General features: G+C 41.8%; 1 protein-coding gene across 3 annotated transcripts in view; it reads right to left on the minus strand.

Annotated features, from left to right (window-relative positions):
* The window catches only part of glcci1a (glucocorticoid induced 1a), a 235,131-nt gene that overhangs the window by 55,579 nt on the left and 160,872 nt on the right, over positions 1 to 18,680 (minus strand). For all 3 annotated transcript variants that reach the window (XM_063043803.1, XM_063043802.1, XM_063043801.1), the window contains exon 5: positions 15,968 to 16,120. In XM_063043803.1, the coding sequence (XP_062899873.1) occupies positions 15,968 to 16,120 (153 nt within the window). The remainder of the gene's footprint in view (positions 1 to 15,967; positions 16,121 to 18,680) is intronic.

Consider the following 18,680-nt stretch of genomic DNA (forward strand, 5'->3'; position numbering starts at 1 on the left):
AGAGGAGATTGCTGGGACCTTGTCAGAAATATGAAAGCACAGGCAAGGTCCCAGAGGCCTGGAGGATAGGCTACAGTGTGTTGTTGCTCTGCTTTGGAAGAGCATTGGAGACAAACTAGAAAGTTATAGGAGAGTGAACCTTACATGACAGGTAGGTAAATTATTAAAGAAGATTCTTGAGGATAGGATCTACTCACATCTGACAAAGCATAGACTTATTAAGGACATCCAGCATGGTTTTGTGTGAGGGAGATCACTATAAACTTGACTGAGTACTTTGAGGAGGTAATGATGATGATTGATATGCGTAGGGTAGTGGATGTTGTATACATGGACTTCGGTAGAGCTTCTGAGATAGCCCCGCATGGTCGGCTGCTCTAGAAGTTTAAGACATGGGGATCCATGAAAACTTGGTAGACCGGATTCAAACCTGGCCAGGCCACAGAAGATAGTGGATAATGCTCAAGAGATGTTATTCTGATTGGAGGACTATGACATGGTGTTCCATGAGGATCAGTGCTGGACTATATCTATATGATCCAGATGAAAATATAGGCAAGCTGAGATTGGAGTACAATGTCTACCAATTGGAAATCTGGGGATTGAAATGGCATATTGAGTTTAATCTGGACAAATGGAAGGGGTTGCTCTTTGGTAGGTCAAATTTAAGAGGAGAGTATACTGCAAGTGGCAGGAACTTGAGAGCAAATGCTGTAGAGGGATGATGGGGTGCAAGTGCATAGCTCTTGGAAAGTGGCAACACAAATAGAAAGGACAATACAGACAGCATATGACATGCTTACCTGCACTGGTCATGACGTTTGTATAAAAGTCTAGAAGTCATGTAGTGTTCTGCAGTTCTAGACACCGCACTCCAAGAAGGAAGTGGAGGTTTTGGAGAAGTTTATTAAATGATGAGAGACATGGACAGGGTAGGTAGTAAGAATTCTTTTCCCAGGGTGAAAGCATCAAATACAGGAGGGCACAGCTTGCAAGGAAAGTTCATTGTCGTGTGCAGAAACAGGCACAGTGAAAAACTTTCTTGCAGTAGATATACAGGTACAGACAACACACAATACAAATTATACATAAAATTATACCATACAGTAAAAAGACTACAAAAGCAAAAATTTAGTGCAAAAAAAACAGAATTACTAAGTCCATAGTAGTGTAAAAAGTGGCCCATAGTGTTCCACTGCTGAGGCAGGGTTTGATTGTGAAAGTAGATTGAAAAACTTATTATCTGTAGGAAAGTAGCTGTGCCTAAACCTAAACCTGGTGGATTAGGACTTTAGGCTTCTGTAGCTCCTGCCTGATGGTAGCCAAGAATTGAAGGCATGCCTTGTATGATGGGGGTCCTTGATGATAAATGCTGCCTGCTTGAGGCAGTGCCTTGTATAGATGCTGTCAATGGTGGGGTGGCTTGTGCCCATAATGGATCACAACCAAGTTACGAAGAACACCAACATATTCATGATGTTGGCAGACCATAAGCAGGTGGAGAAAAAGGACTAACACAAGAATTGTTTTGACAGAGTTTACAGTTACTCCTGGCTTGCTCCAAATCCTGTCAACCAAAAGGAGATACTCATCCACAACAATCACTTGTTTCCTTATGGGATTTAATACCTGATCAGTGATGGTCACCATATTACACAGGAAAATATGTATGCTTGGTTAGACTCCTAAAAGATAAAATATCAGATCTTCTGTCTAATAACCTGATGCAGTAAACTGTACATTATTATTATTTAATAAAACATTGATTGGCTCTTTGGAGGACATGCAAGTATCAATGTCTTAATTTTGGTTTTCTTTGTTTTTGATCACCTCTGCATTTCTTTATCCACAACAACTTTTACTTGGTTTCCTCAGCCTCTTCTGGCAAAATATTCAATGAGAAATGCCTTAGGAAATAAAGGCCCTGCACATTGATGCAAGGATACCAATTGCTCTACTTCATTAGGAGTTTGAAAAGATCCGGTGCATCAAAGACACTTGCAAACTGGATACTGTTGGCAGGGATGACCGACCAGGTGTGAGCCATGGTGGCAGGGCCTCCAGCATTGAGTCTGACCCGGTGGTGCAGAAGGATGGGAAGGAGAAGAGGAGATCTGTCGTCATTGGAAACACTATAGTCAGGAGACAGGAGATTTTGTGGATGTGAGAAGGACACCTGCATGGTTTGTTGTCTCCCGGGTGCCAGGGTCCGGGATGTCTCTCACCAGGTGCACGACATCCTGGTACGAGAGGGAAAGCAACCAGAAGTCGTATTACATGTTGGTACCAACGACATAGGCAGGAAGAGGGTTGAGGTCCTGAAGTATGAGTTTCGGGAACTACGCAGAAGGCTGAAGAACAGAACCTCAAGGGTGGCGTTCTCAGGATTGCTGACAGTGCTACGTGACAGTGATGGTAAGAATTGGAGGAGATGGCAGTTGAATGCGTGGCTGAGGAGTTGGTGTAGGGAGCAGGGTTTTAGATTTTTGGATCATTGGGATCTCTTCTGGGAAAGATGGGACCTGTACAGATTGGATGGGTTGCACCTGAACCTGATAGGGAGAAATATCCTTGCAGGTAGGTTTGCTAGCATGGTTCGGGAGGGTTTAAACTAATTTGCAAGGGGGATGGGACCCAGAGCATTAGAGCAGTGATAGAAGTGCATGGAGTAAAGCCAGATCTAACATATAGAAAGGCTTTGAGGAAAGAGAAGCAGAATAAAGGGTGTAAAGGTAGTGTACGGGGTCTTTTTTTAGTTACATTTAAAATGGCGACTTTGTTATGTTAATCTGGGGAATGCGGCTTTGTTGTGCTTTAACGCTGAAGACAGTTTGTTTCTAACAGTTTGTTTTACTTTAAAATGAGATAGCAGGGTTCTATTAGCCAATGGGTGGTTATGTATCGTTTTGTTTTCGGATACCATGCTGTATGATATGACTGTGGACTGAGTTTTGGCGGGGAGTCGGAGAAGAGACGAGGAGAACCGCGGACGTGTGGAGAGGCTCCGGTCGATCACTAGGGGTGGTCCCGAGCCGTGAGTCGACGGAATTCGGGTGGTCGTCTGAAGTTGAATTGAGCTCCAACGGTAGCGCGCGAAGAACTTGAACTTTGGACTTTGATAAGTGTTGGCGCCTTTTTTTTCCATTACTTTCCTCTCTGTATCAAATGTATATTAATGTCATAGAATTAGTACTATCTATAAAGTGTATTTGTTAAAATTTACTGGGTGTGCTGGCTGACGATTGATGATTGTGATTGATTCGGGCGGCGAACGACCCTGTGGGGAGTGTTGAGACAGGTGCTGGGCTGGATTTCCCCTAGACATACACGAGCCAATATAACTGAACGTTTCAGTAGTAAGGCAGAAAGGCTGAAGTGTGTGTACCTCAATGCAAGAAGCATCAGGAGCAAAGGTGATGAACTGAGAGCTTGGATACATACATGGAATTATGATGTAGTGGCCATTACAGAGACTTGGCTGGCACCAGGGCAGGAATGGATTCTCAATATTCCTGGATTTCAGTGCTTTAAAAGGGATAGAAAGGGCAGAAAAAGGGGAGGAGGGGTGGCATTACTGGTCAGGGATACTATTACAGCTACAGAAAGGGCGGGTAATATAGCAGGATCCTCTTTTGAGTCAGTATGGGTGGAAGTCAGGAGCAGGAAGGGAGCAGTTACTCTATTGGGGGTATTCTATAGGCCCCCTAGTAGTAGCAGAGATACAGAGGAGCAGATTGGGAGGCAGATTTTGGAAAGGTACAAAAATAACAGGGTTGTTATCATGGGTGACTTTAACTTCCCTAATATTGATTGGGACCTGATTAGTTCCAAGGGTTTAGATGGGGCAGAGTTTGTTAAGTGTGTTTAGGACGGATTCCTGTCACAGTATGTTGACAGGGGGAATGCCATACTAGATCCAATACTAGGTAATGAACCGGGTCAGGTCACAGATCTCTCAGTGGGTGAGCATCTGGGGGACAGTGACCACTACTCCCTGGCCTTTAGCATTATCATGGAAAAGGATAGAATCAGAGAGGACAGGAAAGTTTTTAATTGGGGAAGGGCAAATTATGAGGCTATTAGGCTAGAACTTGTGGGTGTGAATTGGGATGATATTTTTGCAGGGAAATGCACTATGGACATGTGGTCGATATTTAGAGATCTCCTGCGGGATGTTAGGGATAAATTTGTCCCGGTGAGGAAGATAAAGAATGGTAGGAACCATGGGTTACAAGTGAGGTGGAAAATGTAGTCAGGTGGAAGAAGGCAGCATACATGAGGTTTAGGAAGCAAGGATCAGATGGGTCTATTGAGGAATATAGGGAAGCAAGAAAGGAGCTTAAGAAGGGGCTGAGAAGAGCAAGAAGGGGGCATGAGAAGGCCTTGGCGAGTAGGGTAAAGGAAAACCCCAAGGCATTCTTCAATTATGTGAAGAAAAAAAGGATGACAGGAGTGAAGGTAGGACCGATTAGAGTTAAAAGTGGGAAGATGTGCCTGGAGGCTGTGGAAGTGACCGAGGTCCTTAATGAATATTTCTATTCGGTATTCACCAATGAGAGGGAACTTGATGATGGTGGGGACAATATGAGTGAGGTTGATGTTCTGGAGCATGTTGATATTAAGGGAGAGGAGGTGTTGGAGTTGCTAAAATACATTAAGACGGATAAGTCCCCGGGGCCTGATGGAATATTCCCCAGGCTGCTCCATGAGGCGAGGGAAGAGATTGCAGAGCCTCTGGCTAGGATCTTTATGTCCTCGTTGTCCACAGGAATGGTACTGGAGGATTGAAGGGAGGCAAATGCTGTCCCCTTGTTCAAAAAAGGTAGTAGGGATAGTCTGGGTAATTATAGACCAGTAAGCCTTACGTCTGTGATGGGAAAGTTGTTGGAAAAGATTCTTAGAGATAGGATCTATGGGCATTTAGAGAATCATGGTCTGATCAGGGACAGTCAGCATGGCTTTGTGAAGGGCAGATCGTGTCTAACAAGCCTGATAAGAGTTCTTTGAGCAGGTGACCAGGCATATAGATGACGGCAGTGCAGTGGATGTGATCTTTATGGATTTTAGTAAGGCATTTGACAAGGTTCCACACGGTAGGCTTATTCAGAAAGTCAGAAGCCATGGGATCCAGGGAAGTTTGGCCAGGTGGATTCAGAATTGGCTTGCCTGCAGAAGGCAGAGGGTCATGGAGGGAGTACATTCAGATTGGAGGATTGTGACTAGTGGTGTCCCACAAGGATCTGTTCTGGGACCTCTACTTTTCGTGATTTTTATTAACGACCTGGATGTGAGGGTAGAAGGGTGGGTTGGCAAGTTTGCAGACGACACAAAGGTTGGTGGTGTTGTAGATAGTGTAGAGGATTGTCGAAGATTGCAGAGAGACATTGATAGGATGCAGAAGTGGGCTGAGAAGTGGCAGATGGAGTTCAACCCGGAGAAGTGTGAGGTGGTACACTTTGGAAGGACAAACTCCAAGGCAGAGTACAAAGTAAGTGGCAGGATACTTGGTAGTGTGGAGGAGCAGAGGGATCTGGGGGTACATGTCCACAGATCCCTGAAAGTTGCCTCACAGGTAGATAGGGTAATTAAGAAAGCTTATGGGGTGTTAGCTTTCATAAGTCGAGGGAGAGAGTTTAAGAGTCGCGATGTAATGATGCAGCTCTATAAAAGTCTAGTTAGGCCACAATTGGAGTACTGTGTCCAGTTGTGGTCACCTCACTATAGGAAGGATGTGGAAGCATTGGAAAGGGTACAGAGGAGATTTACCAGAATGCTGCCTGGTTTAGAGAGTATGCATTATGATCAGAGATTAAGGGAGCTAAGGCTTTAGTACTCTTTGGAGAGAAGGAGGATGAGAGGAGACATGATAGAGGTGTACAAGATAATAAGAGGAATAGATAGATAGCCAGCGCCTCTTCCCCAGGGCACCACTGCTCAATACAAGAGGACATGGCTTTAAGGTAAGGGATGGGAAGTTCAAGGGGGATATTAGAGGAAGGTTTCTTACTCAGAGAGTGGTTGGTGCGTCGAATGCACTGCCTGAACCAGTGGTGAAGGCAGATACACTCATGAAGTTAAAGGGACTACTAGACAGGTATATGGAGGAATTTAAGGTGGGGGGTTATATGGGAGGCAGGGTTTGAGGGTCTGCACAACATTGTGGGCCGAAGGGCCTGTACTGAGCTGTACTAAATTATGTTCTAAATTTCTACAGATGTAGAGGATTCTGGCTGGTTGCATCAACTCCTGGTATGGAGGCTCCAATGTTCAGAAACAAAAGAGGATGCAGAGAGTTGTAGACTCAGCAAGGTCCAGCCCAGACTCAACCCTCACTCCCGAAGTCAAAGTCAACCTATTATCAAAGTACATCTTCAAAAGGTAGTTCTTCATGAAAGCAGCATCCATCATTCAGCACACTCAATCATCCAAGAAATGCTCTCTTCTCATTACTACCATTGGGGAGGTGGTGTAAGAGGCAGCAGACCCACACTCAACATTTTAGGAACTTTTTTTTAAACTCTGCCATCAGATTTGTAAATGTTCTATTAACCCATGAACACCAATATATCATGCCTCTTTTAGCAAGATAGTCAATGAAAATATTCAATATTTATTTTTTGTAATTTATTGTAGTTTTTACGTCTTAGTCATAGTCATACTTTATTGATCCCAGGGGAAACTGGTTTTCGTTACAGTTGCACCATAAATAATAAATAGTAATAGAACCATAATAGTTAAATAGTAATATGTAAATTATGCCAGTAAATTATGAAATAAGTCCAGGACCAGACTATTGGCTCAGGGTGTCTGACCCTCCAAGGGAGGAGTTGTAAAGTTTGATGGCCACAGGCAGGAATAACTTCCTATGACGCTCAGTGCTGCATCTCGGTGGAATGAGTCTCTGGCTGAATGTACTCTTGTGCCCACCCAGTACATTATGTAGTAGATGGGAAACATTGGCCAAGATGGAATGCAACTTAGACAGCATCCTCCTTTCGGACACCACCGTCAGAGAGTCCAATTCCATCCCCGCAACATCACTGGCCTTACGGATGAGTTTGTTGATTTTGTTGATGTCTGCCACCCTCAGCCTGCTGCCTCAGCACACAATAGCAAACATGATAGCACTGGCCACCACAGACTCGTAGAACATCCTCAGCATCGTCTGGCAGGATGTTGAAGAACCTCAGTCTCCTCAGGAAATAGAGACGGCTCTGACCTTTCTTCTAGACAGCCTCAGTGTTCTTTGACCAGTCCAGTTTATTGTTAATTCATATCCCCAGGTACTTGTAATCCTCCACCATGTCCACACTGACACCCTGGATGGAAACAGGGGTCACCGGTACCTTGGCTCTCCTCAGGTCTACCACCAGCTCCTTAGTCTTTTTCACATTAAGCTGCAGATAATTCTGCTCATACCATGTGACAAAATTTCCTACCGTAGCCCTATGCTCAGCCTCATCTCCCTTGCTGATGCATCCAACTATGGCAAAGTCATCTGAAAACTTCTGAAGATGACAAGACTCTGTGCAGTAGTTGAAGTCCAAGGTGTAAATGGTAAAGAGAAAGGGAGACGAGACAGTGCTGCTGATCACTCTGTCGGACACACAGTGTTGCAAGCACACGTACTGTGGTCTGCCAGTCAGGTAATCAAGAATCCATGACACCAGGGGAGCATCCATCTGCATCGCTGTCAGCTTCTCCCCCAGCAGAGCAGGGCGGATGGTGTTGAACGCACTGGAGAAGTCAAAAAACATGACCCTCACAGTGCTCGCTGGCTTGTCCAGGTGGGCGTAGACACAGTTCAGCAGGTAGACAATGGCATCATCAACTCCTAGTCGGGGCTGGTAGGCGAGCTGGAGGGGATCTAAGTGTGGCCTGAACATAGGCCGGAGCAGCTCCAGAACAAGTCTCTCCAGGGTCTTCATGATGTGGGAGGTCAATGCCACCGGTCTATAGTCATTGAGGCCGCTGGGGCGCGGCGTTTTTGGCACAGGGACGAGGCAGGACGTCTTCCACAGTACAGGAACCCTCCGGTGCCTCAGGCTCAGGTTGAATACATGGCGAAGTACTCCACATAGCTGAGGGGCACAGGCTTTGAGCACCCTGGTACTGACACCATCCGGTCCTGCAGCCTTGCTTAGGTTGAGACATTTCAGCTGTCTTCTCACCTGTTCAGATGTGAAGCCCACCATGGTGTTTTTGTGTGGGGAAGGGGTATCGTCATGAGAGCAAGGTGGGGGACTGTGAGGAGGGGTAGGAGGGGAGAGTGGAATATGTGTTGGTTGGGGGCCGACAACAGATGGCTCATGTGGGGGATGGGCAGGGGCCACAATGTCAAATCTGTTAAAGAACAGGTTAAGTTTACTGGCCCTGTCCACACTGCCTTCTGCTCCTCTGTTGCCAGTTTGCCGGAACTCAGTGATGGTCCTCATCCCCCTCCAGACCTCATTCATGTTGCTCTGCTGGAGTTTCCACTCAAGATTCCTCCTGTACCTGTCTTTAGCCTCCTTGATCCTGGCTTTCAGGTCACTCTGTATTGCCCTCAGCTCCTCCCTATTTCCATCTCTAAACGCCCTCTTTTTAGCGTTCAGGATGTCCTTAATTTCCTTTGTCACCCATGGCTTGTTATTTGAACAACAAAGGACAGTTCTTGTCGGAACATTGCAGTCCACACAGAAGTTGATGTACTCAGTGATGCACTCTGTGAGCCCATCAATATCCTCTCCATGTGGCTCACAGAGTGCCTGCCAGTCTGTCACCTCAAAACAACCCTGGAGCGCCTCATAAGCCTCCTCCGACCATTTTCTCACTGTCCTCGAGGTTGCAGGTTTACTCTTCACCAGAGGAACGTAGCAGGGTTTTCGATGCACCAGGTTGTGATCTGACCTTCCCAGTGGGGGGAGGGGAGAGGAGCTGTATGCATTGTACCGTTGCAAAACAACAAATTTCACGATATATGTCGGTGAAAATAAACCGGATTCTGATTCCACAAGACCATAAGAAATAGGTCCAGAATTAGGCCATTTGGCCCATCAAGACTGCTCCAGCACTTCATCGTGACTGATCCATTTTCCCTCTCAGCCCCAAACTCCTGCCTTTCTCCCCATATCCTTTCATGCCCTCATCATTGTTCTACAAGGACACATCATAACAAATATCCTCTCTACATCCATTCTATCCAGGCCTTTCAATATTCGCTAGGTTTCGATGAGGTCACTCCTGAATTCCAGTGAGCAGAGGCCCAGAGTCATCAAATGCCCTTCACATGACAAACATTTCAATCCTGGAATCATTTTTGTGAACCTCTTTTTAACCCTCTGCAATGTCAGCCACATCCTTTCTAAGATAAGCGGCCCAAAGCTGCTCAAGATACTCCAAGTGAGGCCTCACCAGTGCTTTATAAAGTCTCAACATTACATCCTTGCTTTTATATTCTCATCCACTTGAAATGAATGCTAACATTGTGTTTGCCTTCCTCACTGCCAACTCAACCTGCATATTAACCTTTAGGGAGTCCTGCACGAGGACTTCCAAGTCCCTCTGCACCTCAGATTTTTGAATTTTCTGTCCATTTAGAAAATGGTCAATCCTTTCATTTCTTCTACCAATGTACATGGCCATAAACTTCCTGACACTGTATTCTATTGGCCACTTCTTTGCCCATTCTCCTAATCTGTAGCTTCTCTACTTCCTTATAACTACCTGCCCCTCCACCTATCTGCATTTCATCCGCCAATTTAGCCACAAAGCCATCAATTCCAAGTCATTAGCATATAACGTGAAAAAAACAATCTCAATACAGACCCCTATGGAACACCACTAGTCACTGGCAGCCAATCAGAAAAGGCTCCTTTTCTTAGCACTTTTTGCTTCTTGCCAATCAGTCAATGCTCTTTCGATGCAAGTACCTTTGCTGTAATACCATGGACTCAACTTGTTAAGCAGCCTCATGTGTGGCACTTTGTCAAAGGCCTTCTGAAAACCCAAGTACTCAACATCCACTGATTCTCCTTTGTCCATCCTGCTTATTATTTCTTCAAATAGTGCGTTTCTTTTGCTGCTGGGGGGAAGGGTGGGGATGGTTGCTCGCTGCGGCTTATGCACGGGAGGGGAGAGCTGAGAGGGGACTTTGGGGTTCTCACGTTTAACTGTTGTTCATTCTTTGGAGCACCTCTCTGCTTTCGTGAACGTTTGCGAAGAAAAAGCATTTCAGGATGTGTATTGTATACATTTCTCTGACATTAAATTTGACCTTTGAACTTTTGAAAGAATGCCAACAGATTTGTGAGGCAAGATTTTCCCTTGAGAAAACCATGTTGACTACAGCCTATTTTATCATGTGCCTTCAAGTACCCTGAACAATTAACTCCAACTTCGTTTCATTTCTCTTTTACACTTTATATATCTGAAGAAACTTTTGGTATCCTCTTTAATATTACTGGCCATCTTACTTTCATATTCCATCTTTACATTTTTTATTTGACTTCTGTTGGTCTTTAAAAGCTTCCCAGACCTCTAACTTCCACTAATCTTGGCCCTATTACATGCCCTCTCTTTGGTTTTTATGTTGGCTTTGACTTCTCTTGTTAGCAACTGTTGTGTCACATTTCCTCCAGAATACTTCTTCCTCTTTGCGATGTATGTATCCTGCTTCTTACAAATTGCTCCCAGAAATTCCAACCATTGCTGCTCTGGCATCATCACTCTGCTAGTGTTCTTTTCCAATCAATTTTGGCCAGCTCCTCTCTCATGCCTCCGTAATTCCTTTTACTTCACTGTAATACTGATACAAATGACTTTAGTTTCACCTTCTCAAATTGCAGGGTGAATTCAATTATTATGATTACTTTCCCCTAAGGCTCCAGTTCCTTTACCTTAAGCTCTCTCATCAATTCCAGTTCATTGCCCAGCACCCAATCCAGAATAACTGATCCCCTTCTGGGCTCATTTATGCTTTAATCATGAGCCTTGACTAACAATGAATTTTAGCAGACTATTTGATTTCCATTAACGTCACAGCAAAATTCAAACCTACTCTCTCAGTTCTGCACTAGTGAACTACTGGCAGTAGGAACTTGGAACCCTGTGCAATTTTTCACCTTCCCGATATTAAACCACTGCAGCCTACAACTGCACAGTCATTCCTAAACCAAGATTCGCTGACTCAACATTTGCCAATGACAGACTTTTGCTGTTTGAACCCGGGAGCGGAGCTATATCCTGTCTTGGCAATTGGGCCAATGAAGAAACCTATGCTTTGAAGTTTAATGTAGTGTGGAGGGAAAAAAAGAAGAAAACGTTAGTGCTTGATTCTGAAAGTTCAACTATTCATCCTTTCTTTCCTGAACCATCTTTCTCCCCTTAGGAAGTAAGAATCTTATTCTAAATTGAGGTGGTTATCTCTGCTCTCGAAAAGACTCTCATAATCAGGGGAGGAGAACTCATAATGGCACTACAGCCAATTTCAATTGTCACCCAAGGTCCAAAGGAATTGAGATTACTGAGGTAAAGATAAAGCTTCTATTATTCTTATCTTCATATTATGGAAATGTTGCACGAGCTTGTTTGAGATGTCGTAATATCATTTCCTGCACGTAAACTATAAACTATCAATAACGTGACCATTGGTTACATTTATGCAGTATATTTATATGCTAATAGCTATAATAAAGTTAATGTAATAGTTTTGAGTTTTTGCTCACAGCCTCAGGTGTCCAGGTTGAATCTTGACCCTGGGTGCTGCCTGTGACGATGGGTTTTCTTCAAGTTCTCTGGTTGCTAAGTTGCTGGCTGGGTTGCTAGGTTAATTGGCTGCTACAAAATATCGCTTATAAGTGCAGGTTAAATGTTAAAGGGAAAAGAATCAGAAAGGAGAGACAGGCATACACAAGAGAAAAGATAATACAGAGGCAGGTGGGGAGGGGTGTTGAGATTAAATAGTTTATTCTGTTGGATCAAGTCTGGAACTGATGGGCTGGGCGGCTTCATCCTGTGCCATTCTGATAACAAGTTCAATATGCGTGTGCAGGTTCATAAACCAATTTTTTTGGTCTCCTTAAATAAAAAGATTTATTACTGCAAGGTATCCGATATGGTTAGAGCAAAATAGTTCAAATATTGTTCTCGATAAAGCAAAAAACATTGTTTCAATGGAATCTGTTGATTACATTGATTCTTAATAAACAGGTGAGAAAACTGCTAAGGGTATGTGAAGAAACAAATCCAATAAGAATTAAGTCACCGAAAAATTGGTCTTGTCATGTTACTTTGCTAGCAGTTCAAAGATATAGTTTAAGTGTCCGGAGCAAAATGAATGAATTAAATGTCAATTATTCCATAACATGAAATTGTTCACATTCTATAAGAAATTAAGTCAATGGGTTTTATCTATCTTTTCTCAGCAGTTATATTCCTTTCTTGATGTGTATTCATCAGCCGCATTGACCCAAATCATATTTTCAGGCCTCAAAAACAAAGTGCTGATACTGCACTAGATCATCAAGAAAATGTTCTGAATTACTTTGGAAGCCTAGCCTCCAGTTCTGCAAAGTCTGCTCTAAACCTTCCTGTGATCCCATCAGGAATAAAGTTTCTCTCACTTGTCAAACCTTAGTCAAGGGGCACAGTGATATTCTATACTAGCACACTTATTCCCTCTAACACCAGCTGGAGATTCCTGGTTTAACCAACTGTCCTAGCAGGGGGACAACCCAAAACATTGATTGCTTTCCCACTACAGATGCTGCCTGGCATGGTGAGTAACTCCAGTACTTTGTGCATTTTCACAGTAAACAGCCATTATTCAAGCACCTATTCTACCAAGTGGTATCCATGAGCAAAACTGAGAAGAGCATCTTGCAGCTGAACATATCCTGAAACAAATCTTTTTGTTTGGCTGCAGCTATACTGATTGACAGTAAGAAAAGAGTTCATAGAGGGAACGTACCTACAAGATAGATCAGTGCAATGTGGAAGCAGGCCCCTCAGCCCATGATGTCTGTGCCGAATATGATCCCAAATCCCATCGACCTGCACACGATCCATGTTCCTCCATTTGCTGCCTATTCATATGCCTCGTAAAAGCTGGTATTTCATCTGTTTCCACTGCCACCCATGGTTGCACTTTCCAGTTACCAACTACTCCTTGGTTAAAAAGAAATTAAAATTGCCTCGTAGATCTCATTTAAATGTTCTTCCTTTCCCCTTAAAGCTGCACCCTCTGGTATTTGGCACTTCCACCGTGGGGAAAAGAAAACATACCAATTCCCTACCTTATCTGTACTTCTCAATTATATATTACTTATAGTAGGTCACGTCCCAACCGCCAATGTTCCGGAGAAAACAATTGTCCACCCTCTCTAATACTCTCAACTAATACAAACAATCCAGGCAACATCTTTGTGAACCTGTCCATAGCCTCCACATTTTCCCTGTAAAGTGGTGACCAGAACTTCACACTGCATACTCCAAATGCAGTCAAACCGAAATTTAATAGAGCTGCAATATGACTTCTTGACTTTTATACTCAATACTCCAATCAATGAATGCAAGCAAGCCTTCTGTTTTTTTACAACAATAATTAATTCTGAAGCCATCCTCAGGGAGCTAGGCACTTGCGCCCCATTCACTTATACTTTTCTCTTACATTTGACCTCCCAAAGTGCAATATATTACACTTATCTGGATTAAATTCTGTTAGCCATTTCTCCACCCACATTTCCAACTGATCCAAATCCTGCCAAATCCTTTGACAAACTGCTTCACTATTCACAACCCTGCCACTTTTGTCGTGTCCGCAAACTTAACAACCCACCTACCTACACCTTCGTCCAGACCACTTACATATGATCAGAAACAGTAGTCCACATCACAAATCCCTGTGGAACAAAACTGGCTGCAGAATTCCAGTCAGAATAACACCCATTATTCTCTATCTCCAATGGCTAAGCTGATTTTAAACCTAATCTACCAAGTCTTCAGTCTTCATGGATCACACATACCATGAGAGATCTTTACTAATGTCCATGGACACAGCATTCTCGGCTCTACCCTCATCAATCATTTTTGTCCCCTCCTCAAAAAGGTCACAGGTTTGTATAACATGACTGCTCCTCCACAAAGATGTGCTCACTATCCCAAATCAGAGGAAATCCCATCTCCGAGAATATTCTCTAATAATTTGACAACAGTTGATGAAAAGGTCATGCCCTATCATTTGCTGATATGCCCCTTCTGTCCTTCTTAAACAAAGAAACAATAATGGCTCCTCTCCATTTCTCTGGAACCTCACCTTGTGGCTAAAGAGGTTATGAAGACATCTGTCAAGACTCCTGAAATCTCTTCTGCCTCCCTCAGAAACTTGAGATACATCATAGCAAGCCCTCTGGACTTTTCCATCTTAATGTTCTTCAAGATGACCAACATCGGCATATCCCTCCCTCATCTCACTATCCTTCTTCCCCTTCCGCTTGGTAGATACCATTGTGTCATATTCATTTAGCATCTTGCCCACTTTCTCTGGCTCCAGGCATAAATCTTTCACTTTGTCTTTGACTGCTCCTGCCCTCTACCTCACTACCCTCTTGTTTTTAGTGTATATATAAAATGTCTTGGGACTTCTCTTAATCCTTCCAGCCTACAACATTTCATAACTGCTATTAACCTTCCTGATTTCCTGCTTTCTTTACATTTCTCAAGGGCCCTGTCTGATAGCAGCTTCTTAAGACTTACATATCTCTTTTTCTCTTTTTGACTAAATTTACATCATCTCTCATCATTCATAGGAAGTATCATCAGTTTTGCGAACTTGAGTTCAACTATTACCATCCATATGCAAGTGACACAATGGTGCTATTTATTGAATGAGTTAGTCCACCATTGTGCATTTAAAAAATTAGTCATCATGGAACTGAAGTACGAAAAAAAGTGAGGACTGAACGATTATTTTTACATAAAATGTACATTTTAAATGAAAACTATGAAATGCAAAAGTCAAATGTGAAGAATAATAAATTGATTTTATTACATTATCTTTCTCCTAGAAAAATCTTGTATTTTCAGTTTTCATTAAAATCCTATTACCTGAGGTGAAATTTCATGACGGTTCTAATTTCTAGATTCATGTCTTCACTGGCTAAATATTTAACCAACCACCTTCAGTTTGAATGGAAAATAATGATGCCAAATTTATGTGCAAAGAGAAACTTACAACATAAATCAATAAATCATTAATTAACTTCATTACCCAGAAGTCTTTTAAATAACATGTCATGTTAACCCAAGCTGATTAAACAAATAGCTAATCATGACATCAAGGCAATAACAAACACCTGAAAAACATTCACACTAATTAAAAAACAGAAGGTGAATGATGTAATTAGATGAATGATGTAACCACTGGGAGTTAATACCCTTTAAGGTTCCAGTAGAATTTGGCTACTAACAGAAAACAAGAGTCCCAGCAGCGACTGAATTCATCTGTGCAAAAGACCAGTACAAATCTCTGTCCACTGCACAACTAATTATACAAGTATTTCATCTCATGGTATAGCATTCTTCTTCAACTCTCCCAGTTAGCAATGCCACATCACCAAACTTCTCAGAGAATTGTGGACAATGCCAAACCAATACATATCTACAGGCAAAAATTGTTATCCAATTGGTCCCATTCAGATAATTCAAGTGGAGGAAAGACAATCTTCCGCATCTTTATTAAAAAAAACAGAAGATGTTTTGCAACCAATGAAAACACAAGGTGAGTCTCATGCAGCTGTACTGAAGAATTCCCTTTGAGGCATGACTAAATCTTTCCTCATCTGATACTGAGAACTTTGTGTTTTTCCAATATGTTATTGCATTTCCAGGATTTACACATTTGCCCTTCATAACCATAATCTGATTTATTTTTACCTGCAATGTTCTATTCAAATGTACTTTTAAGTAAAAAGGCAGAAATTGCACTCACCCTTGATAGTTCCTCCTTTTCTCCATTGTCTTTTATAAACATTCTTTCTATCTCTTGATTGATGCCTTCAACACTGTTCTGAACCCGTGAAATTGAAGATTTTGTGACTGTTATGTTTGACGATGGACCTGTGATGAATCGTACTGCAGAAGCCTAGAAAGAAAACAATTTCAGAAAAATTAAGAGCATTACTGTTAGTGTTCAACCCCAGAATTGAGGAGTTTCTACAAAATATAAAATTTGTGCTGTGCAAACCATTAACAATAATTCAATGAGACATTTCAAATTAATACTTTTCTTCACTAGTACAAACAGCATTTTCAAATAAAGGTTCTTATGCATAAAGATATGCCACCCAAACTTTCACCTGTACCAGAGCTTAATAGATTTAAGTTTTTTTTTCCCCAAATAATGTATGTGCTCCCTAGCTTAGCTTTTATAACACAGGAGACAGGAGTGAAAGGAGAAGCATCATTACGTTGATTATCCAGAGAACACATAATCATAAGTTTGTATCACTTTAACTTTTTACAACCAGGCTTGAAAGTTGTATGATGAAAATTTCAAGGAATCGAAACTGCATCTTCTCCAAGCTAACTCAGGACATTGTAATGCATGGAAAATTAGATGTGGAGAGGCAAAGGAGGAATCAGAAGAAGAACTAATAGCAAACTACTGAGCATCTTGACCTCTGCCCAGAATAACGACTGCACTCTGCAGTAAAATGTAATATTTTGTATCTTCAATGTTATATGAACATAATCACCAAGTTTGCCTTTAAATAGTACTGGATTATTCTCTACAGTGCAATTATCATCTAACAAGGATGCTACCAACTATCAATGATCTAATAGATATATAATATTAGTACTGATGTAGGTTATCTATTTAAAATCTGTTCTTAGCTATAAACTATAAATTTGCTACAGATGAAAGTATCCGGAACATCACCAGGCATTTTCACCAATATCTCTGAGTATTTAATTAGGTCCCCAGAGTTACCCCTTAACAGCAAATGTCAAATTGCATTGCCATTTCAGTGGTAAAAGGACAAATCACACAGAGAATCAAATCACCATACAGCTTTTACACTTCTTCAGAGCAAAGACCGAGGCAGATTTAAACAACTTATAACAAACACTCAACTGCATCTCACCTGCTAAAGACAGATAATGAACCAGATCAAATATGAGTAAAAGAGAAAATACATGCCATTCTAATAATAGGTCACATTCAAAATGCAGCCTGGATTTTTATTTCAGATAATCCTGAGGCCGATTGCCTGTGAACGTAGAATAATGGGCAATACATTTCCTGTCTACTTTTTAAATAAAAGTTTACATTACATAGACAAAAGGAGCATACTGTAGTTTGGAGTAAAGGTCACAACAGTCTTATTGGAATGTTTAATGCCGATGATAAAATGTGACTGAAGTTTGCAGAGCAGCTGATGCTTTTATAAATAATGCTGACCAAAGCAAGTATTTTGTATATGACTGGGGACCTCGGAGGACTCAGAGCAACAAAGCACAACAGACTGCAGTAATGGAACATCCACTACAAATAAGATGTTGAAGAAACAGATGGAAAAAGTGATATGAAAGAACATTTTCCATCATGTGCAAAAAACAATCACACTTCATGCAACCTTTAAATGTATTGCTGAAATGATAAGATGGATAAAATGTCTTTTCTTACTTCATCCGATTTGAAGTGGTTGTTTGAAGGAGATGAACTTGCCCCACTAAACTACTAACACAAGTTTTATTCCAGATGTGTGAAAAATGCTTCTTGTGTTTAGCACAGTTCTCCAATCTGCCTTGTAATGAAATATTGTTTTATATTGTCGTCGTGGCTATCCCTCGAGGTCCAGGATGATGGTCTTCATTCTGTTGATCTACTTATGGGCTCTCAAGTGGCTTATGAGTCCAATCTTGGCTTTGAAAGTTCTTCCGCATTCAGGACAGGTAGTTCCAGATGGCAGATTGGGCTTCGGTTGTTGCTGCCTCTCTTTCCATTTTCTTCTCTTTTCTTCTAATCCTGCACATCTGTTGGCTTTGAAACTTGCTGTTCCTTCTCGGATGATGGTTTGCCAGAGTTTCCTGTCCTTGTTTTATATAGAGAGTTAATTGAATGCAAGAGGTATGTGGTGACTGCAAATAAATCCAAGTGACATTAACCCTTCTCCTTCTTCCAATAGATGAATGTTCTTCAAACCTTACAAGATGAAAGCCACATGGCCGAAGTTCTGAATTAATTGCATGATTAACATATGATTTATTTTGCTATATGTAAATGTAAAAGCAATATTTTCTGAAAGGACTGCTACTATTTTCCTTCGAGTTGTCATTTGTCATTAACTCATTCGAACAAACGACAATCTGGGAGTGAGTCAATATTATAAAGTCAATCACAAAGTTTGAAAGCCTGTGCTTTTGTTACCATTTAGCAATTGACTCATATTATAGGCCCACTGAAAATGTTGTGGGAACTTAAATCTAATGAATCTGTTATCAGTGCACAGAGCAAACTGGTATTAACTAAAATTCTATTCAAATTAGCTTTCACAATATTAAAATAATCCTGTCATGGTGTGCTCCGAACACCAAGATTCTGACTCTATACAATCTGCATTTGACCACGTAAACAGCATTTGAAGAGAAATAAGAGGCAACCTGCTTTTCAAGACCATGTAACCAGACCCACACAAGCA

Source organism: Mobula hypostoma, chromosome 3 (assembly GCF_963921235.1).
Source record: "Mobula hypostoma chromosome 3, sMobHyp1.1, whole genome shotgun sequence".
NCBI classification, from domain to species: Eukaryota; Metazoa; Chordata; class Chondrichthyes; order Myliobatiformes; family Myliobatidae; genus Mobula; species Mobula hypostoma.